Source organism: Pollicipes pollicipes, unplaced genomic scaffold, assembly GCF_011947565.3.
Source record: "Pollicipes pollicipes isolate AB1234 unplaced genomic scaffold, Ppol_2.1 Scaffold_3087;HRSCAF=3621_pilon_pilon_pilon, whole genome shotgun sequence".
In the NCBI taxonomy this organism is placed as follows: domain Eukaryota; kingdom Metazoa; phylum Arthropoda; class Thecostraca; order Pollicipedomorpha; family Pollicipedidae; genus Pollicipes; species Pollicipes pollicipes.
This window is the reverse complement of record NW_023596225.1, coordinates 36,775,211-36,797,338: the sequence shown is the minus strand read 5'-3', so window position 1 is coordinate 36,797,338 and position 22,128 is coordinate 36,775,211. Positions and strand designations below refer to the sequence as shown.

At 55.6% G+C, this 22,128-nt stretch overlaps 1 protein-coding gene across 1 annotated transcript; it reads left to right on the top strand.

Moving 5' to 3' along the window:
• Positions 1-2,583: 2,583 nt before the first annotated feature.
• Positions 2,584-21,701, top strand: LOC119090088 (uncharacterized). Its single transcript, XM_037212882.1, has 10 exons — positions 2,584-2,620; positions 3,393-3,516; positions 8,774-8,922; positions 11,503-11,673; positions 16,379-16,552; positions 18,355-18,491; positions 19,142-19,246; positions 20,109-20,214; positions 20,715-21,076; positions 21,641-21,701. The coding sequence occupies exons 3-10, from the start codon at positions 8,869-8,871 to the stop codon at positions 21,699-21,701; spliced, it is 1,170 nt and encodes a 389-aa protein (XP_037068777.1). The 5' UTR covers positions 2,584-2,620; positions 3,393-3,516; positions 8,774-8,868.
• Positions 21,702-22,128: the final 427 nt, after the last annotated feature.

Below are 22,128 nucleotides of genomic sequence, written 5' to 3'. Positions count from 1 at the left end.
TCACCGAGCGTCGCCGAAGGACGCCGTGTGGTCGGAGGGCGGCGGAGCAGCCGAGTCCCTGCCCAAGAGCTCGTGACTCGCATCACACATGCGTACCTTGCATAGAGCACCCCATGTTGCCCTGACACCCTGGTGAGATGTCATCTTGGGAAGTAAATTCACCCCCAAGTGACTCACAGACGGTACATTTGGCTTCCACCTGCGGTAGCAGCCTGTTTACGTCCAGCTACATCCCATTGCGAACGATGTGTGAAGTGGCATCGGGTTGTTGTCTTTGTAGATAGGATAACATGCATGGACGCGTGGCCCGGATGTGCCCCGTCTGGCGCGGAGACAAACGTTCATTTGCATGTGAAAAATATTTTCAAAGTATCTGATCCCGTCGCTATAGGCCGTACTCGAGTCGCTTCAGGCTGTACCATAGGTTCAAGCCGGCTTTCTTCTCCTTGGGCTGGAGTATCAAATCTGTCAGCATGCTGAGGACTCTCATCCGTGCCAAATTGGCCCTCCTCTGTAGAGTGAAGCCTCTCAGCTGATGCCTGGAATGGTCGGTAAGCTGTTACTGATAGCCAAAATATTATTTCAAGTTACTCATCGACCCGCAAGCTTCTATAATAAAAACTCCACGTAAAAGAAATGTGATAATTATTGAAGAGCACATGCTTAACTCTACATCAAATGCTGTTTGTTGGTCTTCTTGTACAACCAGCTCAATCCGGTCAAGGTGCAAAGTACCTAACATGCGAGAAAAATCTGCACTTAAAGAAGCACACCATAGCGGCGAGATAAGATTGTCTTGAACGAGCATCCACTTTCTTCTTCCAGCAATAAAGTAAGCATACGTCCCATTGGCAAGATACGGCTCGCAGCCTTCAACTGCCGTCAGTATCTGTTTAGACAGGAGACGCATATTCTCACGAAACATTGGGGGCTGCGCTACCCCAGCAAATATGTGGCAACAAACGTGGCAACAAACGTGGCAACAAACGTGGCAACAAACGTGGCAACAAACGTGGCAACAAACCACCCGATGGATAACGGACGCTGAGGCTGGGGGCGATGGCCGCCAGTGCCGTCTGCGTGGAGTGTCGACCATCTGCGCTCGCGGCCATCCGCACTAAACACGGGATCATTCGCGCGCCGAGACACGGGATCATTCGCACGCCGAGACACGGGATCATTCGCACGCCGAGACACGGGATCATTCGCACGCCGAAACACGGGATCATTCGCACGCCGAGACCGAGTGTTTTTGCGGAACACTTCCACACAAACCAGTGGGTAATCCTCGCCACGAGATGGCAACCGCAGGAGGTCCAGGGCGTCCATAATTATAGGTCGTGCGCCCTCCGCGGCGTTGACACACAAACAATGCCAGAGGTCAACGAAATGTGGGAAACTCTCGGACGCCCCAGCTGACGCCCGGCGGCAAGGTTTACCGATGGTAATTTTACTTATGAAAGCGCTCAATCGCCACAAATCCCGGTAAATTGACCGTCTATTGAATGTGACGTTGAAATAAGTCCCGGGCCGCCGATAAGGTCTGAGTATCTGAACCCACATGGTTTGTTGTCGTTTCTAGCTTCATAGTCTCAATGCTGAAAGGAATCTGGACTGGGAGCAACTTGCACATTGTTACGTATGTGAGAGCCTATAAACGGAGCCAAAAAAATCCTGGAGCTGTTGCATGCGCAGAAATGATTTCAAGACAGATGTCCATTTTACAAACCAGACTCCCACATTAAAGCCATTGTGAGGATGTAGACAATGCGTGCTTCAGTGTGCAGGTAAACGCGCTACAGCGCACGGCCATGTTATCCGCAATCCACAATGTAGAAATCCGCATTGTTTTCATAGCTGCGTTCCCCTTTCTAGGAAGCATTTGCAGTGGGCCGTTTTCTCTCCACGGCTCTCACAGCATCCGCGGTGCGTGAGAGCGGCAGAGGCAAAGCGCGAGCGCACGAGCTGCGAAAGCTTGCGTCATACAAAACATGAACGGTGCCGGTGGATGGGCCCGCCTTTCGGCGAGTGTTGACTCGCCTCTGCTCCATGGGGTGGGCGTTCCAGTGCTCAGTTCGTAGTCACGCCCCGCTGGTCCCGATGGAGGTGAATGGTGACGATAAGGCTACACGACGCACCTGCACGTGCGGGACTTTCGTCGTGATCTCCTGTTCCAGTTTTGCCTAGGAACAAAGGTGGATAAGTATTGTTTGACATCAAGTTGGGCTGACGGCTGGCGAATGTCGCGTGCGATGCGTTCTCACGGAACGACCTCGAGCCGCCGCAGCGCCTCTTCCGCGTGTCATGCGGCCATGTCACCGGTCCCCTATCTGACCCAGTCCGCGCGCAACGTCAAAGGCCAAACAGCACCCCACATCCCAGCGGGCCACGCACCGCCCGGCCTGGAGACCTCGTGGCGGCAGGCCGCGCCGGGTGTGAGGCGGCAGCGGCCGGCACCGCCAGAGCCCAGGGCCGCGGCCTCCGGCTGTCGGCCGGTCACACATGCGGGACCGCGCTCTGACGCACCACCCTGACCCGCAGAGACGCCGCCGCCATGGCTGCAGCCGGGCGACCCGCCGAGTGGACGCGCGCCGCGCTCGCCGCAGTGCTGCTGGTGCAGGTGAGTGGGCGGGCGGAACGCGAGGACTAGAGCCGAGGCATGATGGGCGTTTGTTGTGTCGAAGTCAGCAACTGGCAGCCGTGCGAATCTCTCGGTGTATTTTTTTGAATTCTCGGTGACATTTCCACTTTCAGGTTAGTTCGATTTTCATGGTGATTTAAACAACTATCACTAGGCAAGCTTGGACATACGGAAGTTGTCCTCTGCGTAATTAAAATCGTTCTAGTCTGCACATGCAATGCGCGTTGCTAAAAAACCGTTATGCGATGCGCAGTTACGAAAAAACTAGTTAAAAGGTAAATACAAATTAGTTCACTTGTGATAAGTGCACTTGCAGTTTCTTACATAAGTGCAGGATGTAGTTCTACGGTTGTGCACTGTGCACGCTAAGTAATGGCATTGGTGGTGGTCGCACTCATTTTCACTGAAATTGCCACAATTGCAACATTTCGCCATTGTAAGACGCCGTTCCGGCAGATACATTTATCGCTGCAGCTTTTTTCGTCATTTTTCACCCGGGCTTTCGTGTCGTGGTCATAATGTTGCACTAGTTCCCCATGCATACGTGATTAAAGCAGTTGGTCCAGTTGCATAAGCGAATCCCATACCTGCTTGATATCTAACAACTACTTTCAGATATAAAAACATGCTAATCCTGAAGGCTTTCATCACGATTTCCTTGGCTGACTGAACATTTAGGCGCGAGCTTCACCCCCGCGGCGAACGTCAGCGGCTGATGCAAACCGTCGTCCCCCCCCCCCCCCCCCCCCAGCACGTGTCGGCGAGTGACGTGGCTCGGGAGCAGATCGAGCAGCTTAAGGACCAGCTGGCGGTGGAAACCCGGCTGGAGGACCAGTACGTCAGGTTCTTCGCACCTCCGCCCCACAGTGTCAACGGTCAGTACCGGGCGCACAGGGCGGGGCGGGGCCGTTGTAACGAGAGCCTCTTCTCCCAGTCCCGCCGGACAGCCAGGCTGAATCAGGATGGGCATAATCGGCAGGGCTGAGGCTGTTGCAGTTGAGTTCCGCTGCGGAATGCACCTCAAGTATATTTATGAGCGCATCTAACATCCTCATGAAATCCGCCCATCAATACGATTGGGACCATGCAAACAAACTGATGTTGGGCACCGACCCACGCCCTCCGTGTGCGCGGAATGAGCCTTCCCAAAAGTCCCGATCCTTAACTGTCCCGCATCCCGCCTCAGTCGCGCGCCTGGTCGTCCCGGTCCGTCTCCGATGTCCCGTCGAACCAGCTGGCCGCCGGGGTGAGAGAGGCGCACCCTCGGCGAAAGTGGCGCGCCAGCCGTGACGGCGTTACATCACACCGGCCGTCCTCTGTCCTCCGTCCTACGCTCTCTGCCGGTCAACCTGTCTGACCGGCAGCTGCCTGGCTTGGAGCCCAGCGCGTTGCCTTGCTGAGCCTCTGCTGGATAATGGAACAATGGTAGATTCGTATCACTCACGTTTTATTCGTTGTCGATAAGCTGCTTCGTCGCACACTCCACTACACGTATCGCAGCTTTTACTCCTATCTTTTCTTTTTTAAAGCGGGTATTATCAGTTTCCGCTGAAGGCTTTCCTATTCAGCCGTAGATTCCAATAATTGCAACACTAAGCTACTGGGCTCATTTTGTTGCGTCGCTCCCGACTCGTCGAACAAAGGGACATGTCGCCTCCCAGGTTCCTGTAAGAATTCGTTCCATGACCCAGAAAGAGCTTTGGATGTTCGCTGTTCACTCAGGTCGGATAACCAGGTCCCATCATCGTCCGGCACGGGATTACACCTCCCGTTCGAACCTAGAGCTTCGTGTGACCAGCGCCTTGGCTAACATCACAAGATGTAAAAATGGCGCTTCGTTGTTCCGACCCTTATTCCAGGAAAAAATTATTGAACTGCTCTCCTTTTATTCCGCTGGACTGAGCTTTAGTCCTTAAGAAAACTTTTTTATCTCCGACGAACCCCACACAAACTAAATACCGCAATTTTCCGCTGCGTGCCTGGCCGCAATCCTATAATCTAAAACATTGCTCAAATGACATGCTACTGCATTCTGTTTGAATTTCGTTCTGCTCACATTAGGGTAGAACCTTGCAGAATTGTGAAAGCGTGAAGCAACAACTCCTGGCACGGAGAATTGCAGCAAATACGTCGGGAGAGCAGGTGTTCACAACAACTTCACGGTCTGAACGGTTTCCTCACGAGGGGAGGGAACCGTTCAGTTCGAGTGTCCAAAGTCCGGGAAAGCTGACCTTAAATTTGCACTTGACTGACCTTGCACACAAACTTATAGTTGTCACTAGAAAACGAACAATTTATTTTGCTCGCCTGGGAGCGTCGATTGGCATATTTTTTTTGTTTGATTCAAGCCTGGCTTTATGTTATCTTTACGAAGCAACAATGCGTCTGGTCCAAATGCATTGTGAAACTTTACGACACTCAACCTATCGGAGGGCGATGATCCCTAGAGGTCTCTGTCGGCGCATCACTGTGCCAATTTCCACCGATTGATTTAGAAACAGCTTTTCGTTGGGTTCAGTCACTGTCATAGAATATTTGGAGGGGTGGTACGGCCGTCTCGGCAGGCGTTGCTGCACATGAGGGCGCTGACGGAGGAAGTAAGGATAACGACAACCTGTTGATTGATTCGGAGAAAGCATGTACGCTAATGAGCGGGCTGACTGATTGGAATTCCCATGACGGGAACCGTTCCATGCTAATCCATCATTTCACGTGATGTTGATGGCTGAAAGACAATAGACACTAATTGCCCGATGTTTCTGATGGACGCATTTCTTCATCACAAGAGATAGCCTAGAACCCATCGGTAAAACTTAATGCTTGGCCCCACAGCCTGCTCAGGAATGGGAGCTACCGCATTTCTTCCCACCACGTCATGCTCCCGACAAACTCAATCGATTATGCAACCACTTGAGGTTACCTCACGCGAACGTCGCACCACCGACGTCACGTCCCACCCGCTGAGATCGGCCGGGAGCCCGGGGGCCGATCGCCCCGGCCCGGGACACGCAATCAGCCGGCAGCGGCAGCGCGCTGTTCCAGTCATCGGCTGTCGGACTCGGTCCGCTCACCCGCCGCCGGTCGCCGCCGTCGCGTGTGACAGCGCTTCTCGGCGTGAGACAGGCTGGCGGCTAGCGGCGCGCGGGCGGCGCCACGCCTCGTGCAGGGTCACCCGCGGCGCCATGACGGGATGGAGACGCCGGCGGCCTCCTCAGCCGCGCCCTGGTACCGGCGACGGTGGGTGAGCTGATCCGGGGAGAACGGCAGGAGTGAGGTGACCCAGGGGGAATGGAAGAGGGGAGATGACCCAGGGAGAGCGGAAAGGGTGAGGTGACCCAGGGAGAATGGAAGGGGCGAGCTAGTTCGAGGACAACGGGTGAGGTGAGCTGATCCAGTGAGAACGGGAGGGGTGAGATGATCCGGGGAGAACGGAAGAGGTGAGATGGCCCAGGGAGAGCGGAAAGGGTGAGGTGACCCAGGGAGAACGGAAAGGGTGAGGTCACCCAGGGAGAATGGAAGGGGCGAGCTAGTTCGAGGACAACGGGTGAGGTGAGCTGATTCAGTGAGAACGGGAGGAGTACGATGATCCGGGGGGAACGGAAGGGGTGATATCATACTGAAAGAACGGAAAAGGTGCTCTGGTTCGAGGAGGATGGAAGGGGTGAGGTGGTGCGGGGGCACGTAAGGTCCAGCCGGCCTGCTCTGAAGCAGAAGTGTGCTGCGTTTCTGAGTAGGGATGTACGCCCTTGACGTGAGGAAAAATGCGGGTTCTAAAAATAACTGATAGAAATTGTGCCAAGGAAAAGTGCCTTTTGTGCGCCACTGGCGAGCCCAATGACCGCCTTTCTACCTTTGCCAGCCCTGCTGGATCCATGAAGTCAGCTTTTGAATGATGGCGTCGCCACAGAATCAGGTCTTAATGATTCGCAGATGAGCCAACTATAAAACGACTACGGCAGATCGCGCCGGGCCCCATTGTCGGGGCAAGTGCCCAGGCCCGATTCGTCGCCCTCAGGGAAACCCACGTGTTATCGTAGCTGTGCCAGAGCTGCCGTGTGAGCGGACAGCCAGAGCTGTCGTGTGAGCGGACAGGCAGAGCTGCCGTGTGAGCGGACAGACAGAGCTGCCGTATGAGCGGACAGACAGAGCTGCCGTGTGAGCGGACAGACAGAGCTGTCGTGTGAGCGGACAGACAGAGCTGCCGTGTAAGCGGAGAGACAGAGCTGCCGTGTGAGCGGACAGACAGAGCTGCACTGTGAGCGGACGGACAGAGCTGCCGTGCAAGCGGACAAACAGAGCTGCCGTGTGAGCGGACAGGCAGAGCTGCCGTGTGAGCGGACAGACCGAGCTGCCGTGTGAGCGGACAGGCAGAGCTGCCGTGTGAGCGGACAGACCGCTTGAGTGGTGCCGTCTTAAGCGCCGCGTCACCGCTGTTGCACGTGGGAGAGCGCCACCGCTCACGACGGGCGCTCAGACTCGCAATCGCCGCGGCGTAATCCCATGACGGCGACGGCTGTAGCGCGGCGGTGCGGCGCCGGTGACCGCGACCGCGGCAGGGGCGTCCATTGCGGCGTTAGCCCACGTTCGCCGACAGAAATACTGCACTTCGTTGGGCTGCTGGCTGATAATGATACACAGAAATGGTGCGTGTTCCGGTTGCCGGTTGACCGCTTCATGTTCGCGAATTACATATATATATATATATATATATATATATATATATATATATGTATACTTGCGATACACTTCCGCCAGTATTAAGGACGTTTGAGACTTTAGGGCTGGCATGCCAGTCAAAGGATGATCGAGCGGTCGCAGCACTTTCTCTTTCAAACCCGTTTGACGTTGAAATGGAATGTCAAGGGAAGTTTCTACGCAGTTATGCCGAAGCATGTCTAATGTGATCGCAGCGCTGTTCGGTGGTGCTAACTGACACATTAAGCGGCTTAACCCATCCCCTCGCAGGCTCTTCCAAACTCATTCTTAACTTCCGTCTGTAAGTCGTGTTTCAATTACGTTTGCATACAACACGTTAGTGAAACCCGTGTGGGCTTGTACTTCCTGGAAGCGTGCTGCCGTCGGCGCGACAGTAAAAGCGTGAGCCGCTTTTTCCTACTAAGCATATCCACATTCCTCGGCGTTTCATCTCGACTTCGGGGTATGATGCGGAACTGGGTCAGAGTCCGTGCCCGCTCTATCAGTTCCCCGATTCTAGCAGCTCCTAACAACCGCTCAGAACAAAACGCATTCGAACTGCTATTTTCACGCTATGTGACCCACTTGAGCTGACAGGAGGAGACCGCTGATGAAAATGATAGCTTGCTTGCAACCTGCAAGACGTTTCATTTCTGTATAACGACAGCAATTAAGCAAGAGCCTCAAGCGTGCAGTTTGCAATAATTTAAGATGGACCACTTCTCGAATAACACGGCATACAGGATGTCCTCATACGCTGGAGAAACCCGTTCCACAGTGGCTCTGAGGAGGGTGCTGTTTTGTTTGACACAAAAGGTGACTAGCTTGTCGCAAAGACATTAAGGAGTATTTTTTATACACAAAAGTTGATGCACATGATCACGTGAGGGGAAATATATCAACCATTGGAGCTGTTCCAAGGTCCCATGCACCAAACCATAGCATGGCTCTGTATCCGAGAATCTTTTTCTGTCTCCTGTATCTACAGACATCAAATTTGTAATTCCGCAAAATGCCTGAGGGGACAGAACAAGGCAAATGGCTAAACCTTCTTTCAAGATACCGGGAGAATGGTGTTCAGATTCGGACATCGGACTTTGCCACTTGTATTCTTAAAGTCGGGGGTGCAACCCTCCCCACTACCCCTGAACTTTATAGGAAAGTACATCACTGGAAGGCACCCATGACTGATCTGTCCTCCAGAAGCGCAACGCAACCTCTACTAAACCAGAATTTTTCACCATCCACATGAGCGTACTTTGTAACAGCAGCGATCCTTCTGCTGCCTGTCGACAACCCTGCCACCAAACCGACCGAGTCGGTTCGTACTTGCACCGTTTGCCCCGCTGTCTGGTCAGACCTGAGCCCTGACAGGCTGTCTCCATCCGCCGCCGGTCTCTCCCCCCCCCCCCCTCACTGACCTTCTGTTTCGGACAGACCTGGGAGCGGGCAGTCTCTCGCCGGCCGATCTGATCCGACCTCAGAATGCGCCCCAAATCACCAGCCTGAACGTGCAGTGCGCCGCCGACAGCATGCAGCTCCAGATCGCCTTCGACCGGCCATTCGAGGGCATCATCTACTCTAAGGTGAGTGAACCGAGTCGCGCTGATTTGCTGGCTCCGTGGGCTGGATGGGTTGGCGTCAAGGCGATTGGACTAAGAAAAAATCGTATTTGAAAAATTTTAGAAGGTTGGGGCATGTGCTTCTGCTTCATAGTATGTTTTTAAGTTTGTCCGCTACGCAAAAATAATTATAAAATATATGACCTCAGCGCGGCCTCAGCGTACCACTTTATAGCATACTGACCGTGGCAGCGTTTCAGCTTATAGAATAAGTCCGAAGACAAAGCGCAACAATGGTAGTATTGCTGTGTTCGGAATTTGTTGAGTTTAAACTATTACTCTTTCATGCAGAACTCTCCGCTCGTTCCACGCAAACTGCCGTAGAGAGCTGTTTTGATCGTCCAAATTTACTTAAGAGTCTCAAAGACGACTGCAGGGGGATGGTGATGACTGTATGGGAGCGTCGACTACGTGGCCGTTTCGCGCCCTCTCCTAAACTATCTGTCTACTTAAGCTTTTGTAGATTTCGGTAGAACATGGAGTTTTAGAAATGGTTTTCCTCAATAAGAAGAGAACACTGATAGGTACCGTGGTAGACAGAATTATCAATTGCACATCACTCGGTTAGAACTGTGTCACTTATAACTTCTGCGCACTTCATCTGTATGTCTATACGGTTGAACGGCTACAAATAGTTCTAAAGTCACTTGGTCTAAGAAGGCGGGTACGTTGATGATGTCACAGTATGGACCGTAATTAAGGAGCCGGGAAAGGGACGCCAGTGCAGACAACCCCTGTCATATTAACGACACGAGGTCAGGACGTGGTCAACGGTCAGCCGCTCGCCACACCCCTCGCACTGTGACTTCTGGTCCGATAGCTAAAACGAGTGCGTAGCCTAGGTGTGTCAAAGCCGAAGCCGACAAAGAGCTACCTCCTAAAATATTTCATTCCGATGAGACAGTTCCCACTCACCAATCAGTGGTTTAGTGGAACTGAATGACAGTTGAATGAAATAATCTTAAGTCATGCACGGCCTGTTGCGTTCTGAACACTGCAAAAGTACCGTCATTTGCTTTCTCAACAAACTGCTATGAAACCACATTTGCAACCTCAAGGCTCTTGTTGTTCCCTTTGACCAAAGCGGCACACCACAGTGGGACAAACAACAGCAATAATTGGGTCCACTCTCGGCCGGAGGTGACTTGGTGACCGAGATCCCTCCGTGCCGGTGTCTGACCTAGTGCCATTAGCGAAGGACGTGACGTCCTCCCGTGCCAGGGGGCTGACCTAGTGCCATCAGCGAAGGACGTGACGTCCTCCCGTGCCGGGGCCTGACCTAGTGGCATCTGTGAAGGACGTGACGTCCTCCCGTGCCGGGGCCTGACCTAGTGGCATCTGTGAAGGACGTGACGTCCTCCCGTGCCGGGGCCTGACCTAGTGGCATCTGTGAAGGACGTGACGTCCTCCCGTGCCGGGGCCTGACCTAGTGGCATCTGTGAAGGACGTGACGTCCTCCAGAAAATGGCGGCGCGTCTAGCACAACGCTGGGAAACGGACACAAGACGACGATATCGACACCGGAAGTGAGGTGGTCGTCAGCCAATCAAATTCATCAAAGGAAGATAACGCGATCCAATCCCACACCGCGTGTTTCTCACCTATGCCGCTGAAGAGCCCAGCGGTGGAGTCTGCCGCACTGGCATCATCGGCCCGGCTGGCGGCTGCGGTGTCAGTCCATGCATCCGTACATCAGGTCACGATAGGGAAAGCATCCCCGGCAATACTTTTTTGCACCATTTCCCTCATGGTACTCGGCGTGCTGACCTTCATGTGTCCTCTGTCATTTGACTGAGCATTGGCTGCGATAATTTCCGCTTGCGATCGTTGCTGCGCCGCCATTTGTCGCCGTCAGTTGTCAGCTGTCTGTGCCCTGTCGGCCGGGCATGCTCTGCGACCATGGTGGCGGGTAGGCCTGTCACCCTGAGCCCGCCCGGTAGTGGCAAGTATCGATTTATTCACGAGTTTGACAGAACAATGGCGGCATTTTTACTCCACAGTTGGTGCTTAGATGCGGGCGAGGGAGTCAGAATTATCACCCAGCCAATGTCGTTTGGGCAGAGCGCTGTACACGCTGAGCAGGTGCTCCGATCCGGAACATCGGTCCAGTAACGAAGCATTCAGGAGCGACCCTGTTCACTGAGGCGTGACGAGATCTTTTGACACCGGGCTGTCTCGGTTTCATCGAAATTACCGGTCTGTATGTGCGATAGGTCGCACTCACACGTGTGACTGTACCGAGTGCATTCACTGGTACTCGAGTGATTGCTTCATAAAGTCATGAACGTTTAGGAGGGGATGTTATGGTTTTGACGTTCTGTAGCATAATTGTCGTCATGATATGTTCGGCGCCGTGGTATTATCATTGGCGCCTCTTCAAATGATGATGAGCGCTCTCGGCATGTTTCCTCGCAGCATAACAAGAAAAATCCCCCTTCTCTACTATTAGTCTACGCCTCGTCTCTAGTCTAGTCTCTAGTTTAGTCTACGCCCCCACCTCTCCACGTGCTTGCTCCGCCGCTGAGTGCCGCTCGTGGTGCGCAGGGATACTTCTCATCACCACTGTGCCATCACGCGTCCGGCGGGCCGGCGGGTCGCACGCGCTCCTTCATCATCAGCGCCGACGCCTGCGGCACCCGCTTCAACAGGCTCAAGGACGGCCGCGACTACATGGAGAACGTCATCGTCGTCCAGAACGACGTCGGCCTGCAGAAGGTGGGATTAGTCGGTGGAGGGCTCAGTCGGTGGGGGGCTCAGTTGGTGGGTGGGTGGAGGGGAGGGGGGGCTCAGTTAGTGAAGGGGGGCTCAGTCAGTGAAGGGGGGGGGGGGCTCAGTTGGTGGGGGGAGGCTCAATCGGTGAAGGGGGAGGGACGGGCTCAGTTTCTTGGGGCTCGTCGGTGGGGGCTCGGTCGATGAAAAGGGAGGGGGTGGGATGGGGTGGGGTGGAGGTTGGGCTCAGTCGCTGGGATATCGGGAGACGCTAAGAACTGTCCGCTGTCTTCAAGGAACGAGTTTTCGACACCATGCGCGCTGCGCGTGTTTCTACTTTCAATAATGTCTGCTCGTACAGCACTGCTTGTTAACGCCGCCACCGGCGCGTCTTTATCCACCGATTTCAACTTTAATGGCGTGTTTATTGTAAGGCTAATTTTCTCCAAGTTTGGCATTATAGTTCCCATTAAGTGAGCGCTGGGTCTTTTCCGTGAAAGGTCCATTGTAGCTTAAAACACGTATTCCATAACGATGCCAGCCCAAGACGGTTAGAATAGTTATAAAATGGAGTTATGCGCTCGCAGTGATAATTAAGGGATCTAATTACTGGCAGTTTGTTCCTTCAGCTGGGACGTCTGTTTTACTTCACGTACTAAATCTTTAAACCTAAGACGAATTTCTGCCCAGTTGAATGGAGATACAGTGTAATTTTCAGCATGCATGACAGCCCACTAGTCTTCTTCCGGGATTAATGAAAGCCGATGATACTGCCGCACTGATATTTCATGGAGCAATTGTTCAAAGGAAAGCGACTACAATACCACTGTGACCAGTGGCTGAATGCAAATTACATTAATTAGCCGTGAACTAAAGGATGTTGTGCAATAGGTGCGCTTCTTGGCATGTCGGAAGCCTGTAGCCCACTTATCTACACGTCCGAATGACCAAGGCAGAACGTTAAGGCGAGTCAGGTTCAGGTCAGGTCTGGCCAGATTAGATTCGGGGCCGGCCAGTTGTACAACAGGTGACGGCGGGACAGGCTGTGTCAGGTCCGGTCAGTCACAAGTAAAATACGGTCAGGTCAGGTCAGGTCCGATCAATCACAAGTCAGATGGCATACGGTCAGGTCAGGTCAGGTCAGGCGCATATGGACCATAGTAACCTATAGGATAGCTTGCCCGGCACAGGATTGTAACGTGTCAAGTTCGTGTTGCTGGCACCGCCGTAGTTCATCCCTGATGACAATGTGCAAACTCGGTGGTTTTAAAGGCCAGAGGATGTACGAATGCGGTAGATGTACATACGTACCACGGCTGTCTATGGGACAGGCCAAGTACCGGGACTGCGTTCTCTATGGAAGTAAGACCACACCCTATTCAACTGTACATAAATCCTGATACGCGGGCTGACTCCGTGGTTTCCGATATCGCCTGAACATGCCGTGCTCGTTTAGAAAGCTTCCCCAAAACGTCGACGCCTGTTCATTAGCTTGGGTGATAATCTAAACTTGATACGCTAGACGTCCACGCCGGAAGAATGCCTGCTGGCGGAGCCGCAGTCCGGAAACTTTCCCCGCCGTCTCAAGCGGCGACCGGCCATGTTATTTTCCACGATCCTGGAGTCGTGGGCACGGGCGCCGCAGAGATACAATCGTCCCCGGCGTCGAGCGCGCCCAGAGAGACTCTCACGACCGGGCCCTGCCCGATACAAGACCTATGGAGGTCACGCGACTGCGAGATGACCGGGTCACGAGAGACGTCCAGCAGGTCAGGCCAGGCGCTAGATCCGGTCGGATCAGGCCAGGTCGGGTCGGACGTGGGGAAGGCGTATCCGGCGCAAATCGGGCGGTCATAGGTCAGGTCAAAGGCCAGGTCGTGCTCCAGCCAAATGTTGCAGGGCTGGGCCAGACACATCCCACATGAAGTCCTGGGCAGATGAAAGCACATGAGACCGTGATATGCACAGTTCGGATGAGTTCGCATCTGGTCGTACCTGACAAGGTGCGGTGAAGCGCAAGCTGTCGTTTGGCGGTGACCGTTGTCCATGTGCTGCACCGGAGTTATCTCTCGGGCCAGCACGTGCGGGCTAGGAACGGCGACCAGCTCGTCCGTGTAAGTGATGATATCCGGCATCAAGTTCTCCTCCACGGCAACGTTTGTGTTTCTGGCTCCTTCCACAGTGACCCATTGTCTATACTGCAGAGTGACGGAGAATCTGTGGCAATAGACGATGCAGCCAAAAGTGACGGCGCATAGGAGCCGTTCAAAAGGAGTGGGTGACACCAGCTCTGACGCGACACCGGAAGTGCTCACCGGAAATGGTGACTGGGGCACAGCCACCTTCTGCCCGAGGCCAGTCAAGTGCCAGCTGATGGCCGTGGTGGTGGATGACATCAAATCCAGACACGCTCAGCGATGCGTCGCCGTGCCCCGGAGGAAACAGCTGGCCTTCTTTTCCGGTATCGGTGAAATCCTGGCGCGAGCAGAGGGTACGAACACGAGCAGCGGGTACAAGCCGAGCAGTGGGTACAAGCCGAGCAGCGGGTACAAGCCGAGCAGCGGGTGCAAGCCGAGCAGCGGGTACGAACACGAGCAGCGGGTACGAACACGAGCAGCGGGCACAAGCCGAGCAGCGGGAACAAGCCGAGCAACGGGTACAAGCCGAGCAGCGGGTACAAGCACGAGCAGCGGTACAAGCACGAGCAGCATGCATAAGCCGAGCAGCGGGTACCAGCACGAGCAGCGGGTACAAGCCGAGCAACGGGCACAAGCCGAGCAGCGGGTACAAGCACGAGCAGCGGGTACAAGCACGAGCAGGTGACACGCCACATTGGTGTCACACTCACGAATGTAGTACGTCCCGGGCCGAAATGTGTGACCTCGGAGGCGCGCGGGGTCACGGGTCGTGTGAATGTGGCAGAGGTGCCCGCGCACTACACATTGATCGTCCACATGAAGACGACGGATCTGACCCGTTAACACAACAGGAGCTGCGATCGTCGATGGAATGCGGACCTCTCTGTGAACATCTTCATATTGGAGGGACACAAAACACCCGATGTTATTATCGTCGGTGGTCAAGATCATTCGGGGGTTCAGCAGGGGAAAGGCCATTGCTTTAAGAGCCTTGGCTCTGGCCAAATAATCCAGGAGAAACTGAACAAACACCTTGAATTATAATTGGTGGGTCACAATTTCAGCCTCCGTCTCAGCCTCAGCCTGGCACCTAAGATGGGTACCGGGCTGACTGAGTTGGGTAACCCAACCCAGCCAGCTGTTCGTGTCTGGCAGCTCCCATCTGAGTGTCGCTGGCTGTCTCCCTGCCGATACGCCCTCCTGCCGACCATGACGGGTGACGGATGGTGCGCCGCCCTCATCGCCGGTGAGCACGGATGACACCAGCAGAACCGGTTAAACGACGCCATCAGAGCGGTTGGGTTCCGGTCGGGCCGCCGCCCGCCAAACCGTACCGCACCGCGTCTGCGGTACCGACCGTACCGACCCGCGCCACGAGAGCGAGCTCACGCACGCACGCCGCCGGCTGGCGTTCCGCGGCTGACGGGGCGCGGCTGAGCCGGGGTGGGCGCCCGGCCCGTCGCTGACCTGCCTTCACAGCAGCTCGGTCGCCGGGCGCGGGCGGGGATCACTGCAGACTGCACGGCGCACCGCCGTCTGTAGCGCTGCAAAGATGCTAGAAGAGCGAAGCAACATCCTGATCTTCTGGCGTATGGAGCGGTAGGACCGTGGTGACCTCGCGCAGGGAAGTGCCGAAACCATGTCGGATTTCTGCCAGGGAAAAAGCGGAAGAGCGCGCGTCTGTGGCAGGAAGTGGCCATGACCGTGGCGGACCCCTGCCGACTAGTGACGGGTCGTGGCGTGCCTGTGGTCAGAAAGCTCCAAGACCGAGGCGGGTGCCAGGCAGGGAGGCGCCGGAACCGTGACGGATCCCTGGCTGCAGGTGGCAGTGGGACCGGGCCCGAGCCGCGTCAGGACGGCGCGGGCCTGCGTCGGGACCGTCGCCGTCCGTCGGCCGGAGGCGGCTGTCCGCCGAGGCGGGAGCGTCCGCGCCGGCCGACGCTCGGGCAGGGACGGCACCGACACGCGACCAGGCGAGGCAGGCCGTGAAAGTGCGCTGAACTGCATTGTGGGCGCCGGCCGCCGGCCCATTACGGCGGCCCTCCACGCACCAGAAAGTTAAGCCGCCGGAACGCCGTTCTGCCGCGCCGATCCGCGACACTGGCGGACTGGTCTGGGCTTCCGGTGGGCTTCTGTGTGAAGAGGCGGCGCAGCCCCTGCGCTCCGGCATCGACACACTTTCTTCTTGCTCGGAGATGGCCGGCCATAACATTTCCGTGCTGCGCAAAGTTAGGGGATTTTGAATTGTATATTTGTTGTCCGTTTCGGATAGCTTAAGACGTGCAGCTACACATTAATTGCGCCCACCAACGCTTGTTCAAAGTGACGAAGTCAGCCGTGGCAATAACGTGCGTTGTTTGGTGATTGCGTTGTGATGCCTGGTAAGGGTGTGTACTTTCCTGTTTACAAAACACTCTAGACGTGAGGATTATTAACACTGAACACTAATACAAAACAACACAAAAACATGTCTCGGCCGGCGTGGCTCGTCATAACCCGGTAACCGCCGCGCGGACCCGTGCCGCCTCTCACGACACTGTCACGACTTGCACGCTCCGTTCGATCTCCTGCAGGCGTTTGACACGGCGCGCAAGATCCGCTGCATGCTGCGGCCCAAGGGGGCGCGCCAGGTCAATGAGAAGACCGTGACGTACGCCTTCAACGTGGACACGCTGGACCAGAAGGAGGTGACATTCGAGACGGACGAGGACCCCGTCTCCAAGGCCAACGCCGTGCTCGACATACAGGTGAGTGTTGGCCCGGGAAGACATCGGCGACGTCGCAGCTCTGGTGCACGGGTTCTGGTGACTCGTCGCACGAGTTTTATGACGCAGGTCAAGGGTTCACGTGTAAGTGGCTCGTGTCTCCCGTGAAATAGGTGCTACATCGGGACAGCGTGAATTAACATGACTTACGGTTGTCAGCAGAAGGTGACGTTGCATCTTACATGGTTGAAATGCTCCTTTACTGTCTTTCGACATAAAAACTACGCAATTTTCAGACAAACGAAACACGCATCTGCTGTTCTCAAACATCTCCAAAGCACCTTTCTTAGCATCGATGACCTTAAGCAGCCTTCCATTTCAAGCCTCCCATCATGCTCTAGAACGCGGAAATAAACGCGATCCGTAACATGGGCTTGCGTGAGTGCCGGTCTGAGCGATATTCGGCCGGTTTTTCACGTTTAAGTTACCAGACCATCTAGCCCCGCTCCGACAAGCACAAACATCCCACACATCCCACTAACAAAGCGACACATGACTTCAGCCGATGAATGCGGCCAGAAAAACACGTTTCGAAACACGCTAACCCCCGACCTGGCGTATCACTGAAGCACGAGCGGAAGGCGAGGGAAGGGTAACCTGCCTCGACAAAACATCGCCTGGAACGCTCTCGATGGCCATCGCCTGTTCTTCGCATGTTCTCGCGCACGCTGTCCCCTGCGGCGGTCAGCGCATCACACGCAAGGCTCCGCCAGTGATGCCCGCTTGTGCAACACGGTTGCGACACAGCGCTGGCGACGCACGCGCGCGCGGGCGGCCGCGGCGTCGCAGCGGGACGCCTGCTGGCTGTCGGACGGCCCCCCGCGCGGCGCCGACGCTTTTTATCAGCCAATGTGGCTGTGGGCGACTCGAGTGAGGAGGGAAAGCGTAGGAGCTACCGCCGACGTCCGCGCAAAAATCTCACTTTGGAAAGCGACGCGCGAGATGCGGTCATGACTGGGCGGCCGGTGATGAGCCAGGATATGGAGTATGGCGGCTTTTTTGGCGCCGGGGAACTTCGTGCGGGCCGCACGAAGCGCATGAGCAGCCGATGGGTGAAATGGTTTCTCTTCATCTGTCGTAGTTCACCGGTCGCCTTCGGATGGAACAGCTGCGTCACCGACCACGTGCAGTGGCAGGGTTGTAGAAACCGATATGGAACTGCGCGGCGCGTTACTAAGAGAGGCTGTGGTTCTTGTTTGTCTTAAATATAATAGAATACTGATTTCCTAAGCGCAAAGGCCATTGGAACATTGCCTCCAGCTGATCGGATAGTTTTTCCGGAGCGCGTAAAATCAGCTCTGCATGAAAGTGAATGAGTCTGAAGGTTGCTCCGTCATACTTCACCACACGGTGCTATATTACAGCGCATGAAAAACAGGCAGCCTCCGTCACACTTCACCACAAAATGCCATATTCCGGCGCATGAAAACAGGCAGCTTTCGTTACACTTCACCATGCAGTGCTATAACCCAGCGCATGAAAACGGACAGCCGGTCTGGTCTAAACTAGCATTTCATTCCACCATGGTAATACACCACTAAAATAATTGCCGCAACAATCAAGAGCATAATTCGAGCAACATTTGCATACTTCCTGCTGGTCTGTGCACATTTTCAAGGAAACAGCTTGATGAAACTGCACAATCGACATGCCTTTCCGCCTGGGGGATACCAGCGTTGTGGTGCCCCGTCGCGTGCTCATCTTACGGCAGCTGAACTGTGACACGCTTGTCCGCTGACCAGGCCGAGCCTGACCCCGTGCCCTAACCTCTGGCGACGGCGCAGATCGGCCAGGGCCCGTACGCGCCGTCCGTGGACGGGCTGGTGAAGATCGGCGACATCCTCACCATGGTGGTGGAGGCGGAGGGCGACCGAGACGTCGACGTACGCGTGCGGCAGTGTATCGCCATGAACGGAGACAGGTCAGTGCTGGCAGGGCGGTCGAGGCCGCAGGTGGGGCTGCGGGCCAGTACCGAGCAAGGGACGGGAAGAGGTCGGTGGGGTGAGGGGATGGACCCCAGGGCTAGGTCTGACACCAGGGGCTATGTGTCAGGCATGTGACCGGAACAGCACAGTTCGGTCATGGACGCGTGGGACGCGGATAGACATAACTAGACACTCGTGGGTTAAATAAAGATGATACGCGTCATGCCAGCTTTGTTAGGAGCATGGAGTTCGGACACATGCGGGTTTGTTAGGGGCCACGCGACCCAAAGATAATACTTCTGAACATAATATTTCTCGAGCAGCTGCAATACCTAGCGCCGTGGCTTCTTTGTGAGCCGCATTGATGGCGAAAATGCCGCCGGATTCGTACATCATCTAAATGATACCTCAATTTGAGAGTCATGCTGTTAGTCAGTTGCCAGTGCCTAGCGTCGCACGCATCTACGCTGAGCCGGCGTGGCTGACGAAACTCAGCAGCACCCAGCAGCATGAAGTGCCAACATGCCTCCGCGCTGACCCGTGACCGCGGTGCTGCTCTCGACGCGCGCCTATACCTCACTGCCACCTGCACCCACGGCTGCCCCGGCCGCTGCTCGTGTGCGTGACTCGTGACGTCATATGTCAGGACGTCGCACGTGAACCTGACGGATGACGTCGGATGCACCATGAAGCCGAACCTGCTGTCGCCCTGGTTGAAAACAAAGCAGAATAACGCGGTCATGGCGTACAGGTATGCTGTGTCACTCCCCGCGTACGTGGTATGCTGTGTCACTCCCCGCGTACGTGGTATGCTGTGTCACTTCCTGTGTACGTGGTATGCCGTGTCACTCCCGCATGCGCGGTATGCTTTGTCACTCCCCATGCTGTGCCACTCTCCGCATACTTGGTGTGCCTTGTCACTCCCCCCACGTGGTAATGCTTCTGTGTCACTCCCCGCATACGTGGTATGCTGTGCCACTCCCCGCGTGCGTTGCTACGCCACTCCCACATACGTGGTATTCTGCGCCCACTCCCGCGTGCGTTCTACGCCACTCCCCACATACGTGGTATTCTGTCCACTCCCCGTGCGTTGCTACGCCACTCCCCGTATACGTGTATTCTGTGCCACTCCCCGCGTGCGTTGCTACGCCACTCCCCATGCTGGTATTCTGTGCCACTCCCGCGTGCGTTGCTACGCCACTCCCCCATACGTGGTATTCTGTGCCACTCCCCGCGTGCGTTGCTACGCCACTCCCCACATGCTTGGTATTCTGTGCCACTCCCCGCGTACGTGGTATGCTGAGCCACTCCCTGCGTGCGTTGCTACGCCACTCCCCACATACGTGGTATTCTGTGCCACTCCCCGCGTACGTGGCATGCTGTGCCACTCCCCGCACACGTGGTATGCTGTGTCACTGCCGGCTTACGCTCTGCAACTTGATTTGGTTTACAATGTGCTCTCGCGAGCCTTCGTCGGCTGCCAGGCTTTTCACTTTCATATCCCGTGACTCGATCTCGGTGCTGTCGTGGATGTCACCTGTGTAGCGTCACCCGTGTGCATTGCTGTAGTTGTGGTACCCGTACGTGACTTCCGCCGTTTATCCCTCCTGCAGCTACTTCTCGGCGTTTAAGTTCCCGGAACAGATGGACGTGATCATTGAATGTAATCTGGACCTCTGCAAGGGAGAGTGCGGCTTCTGCCAAGAGGATGTTGTCACAGTAAGAAGTAGCTGAGTTCCGTATGAACTGTTGGGTTTGCTTCTATAAAGTATTTGATTATGCGTGGGGAGCAAGCTCTTTTATCGTAGCACAAGTGAGTAAAGCCACGCAACTTTACGCGGCTTCATTGACCCTCATTAAGCCATTGAGTTAGCTTGATCAAGCTAGTCTTCTCCGTACATGGGTTAAATGATAATACCCCATGTACATACACCGCTCAACCAATAACTGCGGGACATAGCAAGTAGGAATACAACATTCCCTTGAACTAACCCGTGACCTGCAGGTGTATCGGGCCACCTGACCTGGCTTCTGACCCCGACCCTGATTCGACCCTATGCTGACGACCCCAGACCGCGACCTGGAAGAGCGCCGCATTCCCGACCTTACCCTAACCCAACGTCTGAACTAAAGGTGCCCCGCGCCCCGACCTGACCCCGACCAAACACTGCCTTCCACGTGTCTCACGTCACCAAGAATGACCCAGCCCCGCTCGGCAGGTGTCGCGGGTGCTGGAGCGGTCGCGGCGCGAGCTGAACGCCAGCGCGGCTGCCGTGCAGCGGGCCGAAGCGCGCGAGCCAGTGCGGCTGGCTCGCCGCCTCCGCGTGGTGGCGCCACAGGACATCGCCATCACCGAGGCGACGCGCACCCTGCTGCCGGGCGGAGCCAGCGCCGGCGCCGGCGGCGACGCCGTCTGCCTGTCCGTGCTGACGTTCGTGGTCGGCCTGGTGGTGATCCTGCTGCTGCTGTTCGTCGCCTCGATCGCCACGGCGGTGCTGTGCGTGCGGGCACGCGGCCAGACCACGGCGCTGGTGACCGCCCTGCCGGACGCCTCGTTCCACGCCTTCTCCTCCTATCTCGGGCAAGCCTTGAGCGGCGGTGGAGCCCTTTGAGGAGGAGGGTCTGTCGCGTATGGTGACCCGAAGTGAGTGACGTCGCTGGCGCCCCTGGGTTGGACGCCAAGGTCATTGCGGCGGTATGGTCGAACTGAGGTATGTCTGGTCAATGCAGTACATTGTGTATGTGTGAGGAGAAGCTTTCTGGCGTGGCGCACGCTCTCAGACGAACGACTGCTCTCGGTTTTGTTTTGTTTTTGTGCGTGTATTTCATACAGTGAGGGGGAGCTGGGAGACCACAGAAGGCGAGGCCCGTCAGCCATCAGCCACGGTGCTGGACCAGGGTTCCACTAAATCTGACAGGAGAAGGGGGGGGGGGGGTCTCCCACAGACTGATTAAGTCGTGGGTGGTCCTTGTGACGCCTTCCCAACGCCACTGAACTCTGATTCGGTCACCTCCACTGCTGCAGGATGGTGCCTTCAATGTGCTGTAGTCCGTCTGAGCGCTGGGCGGAAGACTTCCTAGCACAAGGGGCAGTCGTGCAGGGAACCAGCCGCTTTGCTCAGTGTCTGTCCGCCCTCGCCCCCAGTTTCACGACCGCCATTCCAGAAGTGGGCGTGTCGCTGGCCTGCACGCGCCTGCTAAGGTAACGAGGCTACCATTATACCCTTATGTCACGCTGAAGGTAGACTGAGATGCTTGTGTTCGTCCCATGTTATGATTACTTATGTACTCCGGTCAGTCGTGGAACAGCTCTGGTGCTACAGTTGTCGCCGCAGTGAGCGTTTGGGACCAGTCCGTGTCGTGTCTGTGGGTATGGCTATGTGTCCCATGTGTTGCGACGATGTGATATTGCTGCTCAGCGATGGCGACTGAGTTCTGTGCCAATCCGGAGGGTACGACCTTACTGCGTACCAGGATGAAATAAATGTTCACATTGTCAGCTCACAAGCTTGTCGTGGTTGGTGCATATCCTCGACAGGAAACAGCCCACGGATTGCCACGTGCACCATGCCGTTCATTGCTTCCAACACGCTCATCCGGAATAACCCATGCATGGAGACCGTGGCGCTTATA